The sequence below is a fragment of the Hipposideros armiger genome, unplaced genomic scaffold (genome assembly GCF_001890085.2).
Source record: "Hipposideros armiger isolate ML-2016 unplaced genomic scaffold, ASM189008v1 scaffold_582, whole genome shotgun sequence".
NCBI lineage: Eukaryota > Metazoa > Chordata > Mammalia > Chiroptera > Hipposideridae > Hipposideros > Hipposideros armiger.
The window spans coordinates 1113627-1115629 of record NW_017731932.1 but is presented as its reverse complement, the minus strand read 5'-3'; the positions used below and the strand labels follow the sequence as shown (position 1 = coordinate 1115629).

General features: G+C 42.0%; 1 protein-coding gene across 1 annotated transcript; it reads left to right on the top strand.

Moving 5' to 3' along the window:
* The first annotated feature begins 488 nt into the window (after window positions 1-488).
* Window positions 489-1418, top strand: LOC109371608 (olfactory receptor 1013-like). Its single transcript, XM_019624227.1, has one exon. It carries the CDS (start codon window positions 489-491, stop codon window positions 1416-1418), a length of 930 nt encoding a protein of 309 aa, XP_019479772.1.
* The last annotated feature ends 585 nt before the right edge of the window (window positions 1419-2003 follow it).

The window sequence follows — 2003 nt, the reverse complement described above, 5'->3', positions numbered from 1 at the left end:
CTTTGTGTCTAAATTTAACTAGCGCCTCCCCTAGTTCATTTTCACCCCATCAATCATCCCATTTTATTTTCTTAATATCATCTAACATTCACTAAAAATATTTCTATACTTATTTGTTAATTTATTATGCATCTCTCTCGTCTAAATAAAGGCGCCACAGAATAAGGCTCAGCCCAGTCATTCTCACTGTTGTCTCTCAATGCTGAGACAGCACCTGGAGCTCAAGAAATATTTTCCTAAAGATGAGTCAACCCACCAACAGCACTAAAGCTTTCCTATTTTAAATGCCTTTTATCAAAATGAATATGGTGAGGCTCAGAATACTCCCGTCAGCTGCCCACGTCAGGCAAGATTCCTGTTCAGATCTTTCTTCCTCCATGGCCTTGACCACATCTCGTAGGCTTGTCATGGAGAAAGCCCTCATTTGGTACTGGTGGAAGGAATTAAACCCCTCCCTCTTTTGTTTGTAGGTGAGCTCTCTTTAAGCCATGGAGAGAAGCAATCACACAGTGACCAAGTTCATCCTAGTGGGTTTCACCACAGACCCCATGATGCAGCTGGTCCTGTTCGTGGTGTTCCTCTGTGTGTACTCTGTGACCATGGTAGGAAATACCATCCTCATAATGTTGATCTGTAATGACTGCCGGCTACACACTCCCATGTATTTTTTCATTGGGAATCTGTCTTTTCTGGATCTCTGGTATTCCTCTGTCTACACCCCAAAGATCCTTATGACCTGCATCTCTGAGGACAAAAGCATCTCCTTTGCTGGCTGCCTAGCTCAGTTCTTCTTCTCTGCGGGGCTGGCGTATAGTGAGTGTTACCTGCTGGCTGCCATGGCTTATGACCGCTACGTGGCCATCTCCAACCCCCTGCTTTATGCTCAGGCCATGTCAAGGAGGCTGTGTCACTGTTTGGTTATATGTTCCTATACTGGAGGTTTTGTCAACGCTGTCATACTCACCAGCAACACATTCACATTGGATTTCTGTGGTGACAATGTCATCGATGACTTTTTCTGTGATGTCCCACCCCTGGTGAAGTTGGCATGTGATGTGGAGGAGAGCTACCAGGCCGTGCTGTACTTCCTCCTGGCCTCCAACGTCGTTACCCCCACTGTGCTCATCCTCGCCTCCTACCTCTTCATCATCCATGCCATCCTGGGGATCCACTCCACCCAGGGCCGCCTCAAGGCCTTCTCCACTTGCTCCTCCCACCTGACCTCTGTCACCTTGTACTATGGCTCCATTCTCTACATCTACTCTCGTCCAAGTTCTAGCTATTCCCTTGAGAGGGACAAAATGGTTTCTACATTTTATACTGTGCTGTTCCCCATGTTGAACCCCATGATCTACAGTCTGAGGAATAAAGACGTGAAAGAAGCTCTGAAAAAAACCCTTCAGGTTCACATTATCTGAGGTCTAAATTGACATAAATTTCTCAAATAAGTGCTCAATGAAAATGGACTCCTTTGGGGGGAGATTGGAGAACTGGATGAAAAAACACCTCTTTTTATATTCAAATAAACCCAAAGAAAAAGATTTTGTTTGTATGAGTTCATTTTGCTTTAGTGATCAGGCTACTATAAAATAGAGATTCAATTTAATATTAACATAGTTTTTTTAAAGTGGCATCATGGTTTAATCAAAATAGAAGTGTATATATTATATATGACATCCCAAGGATTATATTTGACTTTAGTATCTCCCATCAGATTGACCCAATTTTTTTTCCCTATGTGATGGCTTTATGGGGATATAAAGGTGTTATATGGATTCTGGAGATATGTGGAATACACCCCTAATTTTTATTGTCCAGTACTAACAGAACTGGGTCACTAGAAGAATAAGGACTGTTAAGACTATTGTGATGAAAAGAGAGAGGTCAGTGACATGTTATTTAATGAATGCAGATGAAAAGAAAGATCAGAAATAGTGCTAGTACAAACAGTGAAGTACCTACAACTATTTGTTCTAAAGTTTTCATTTAAATGCACTTTATAC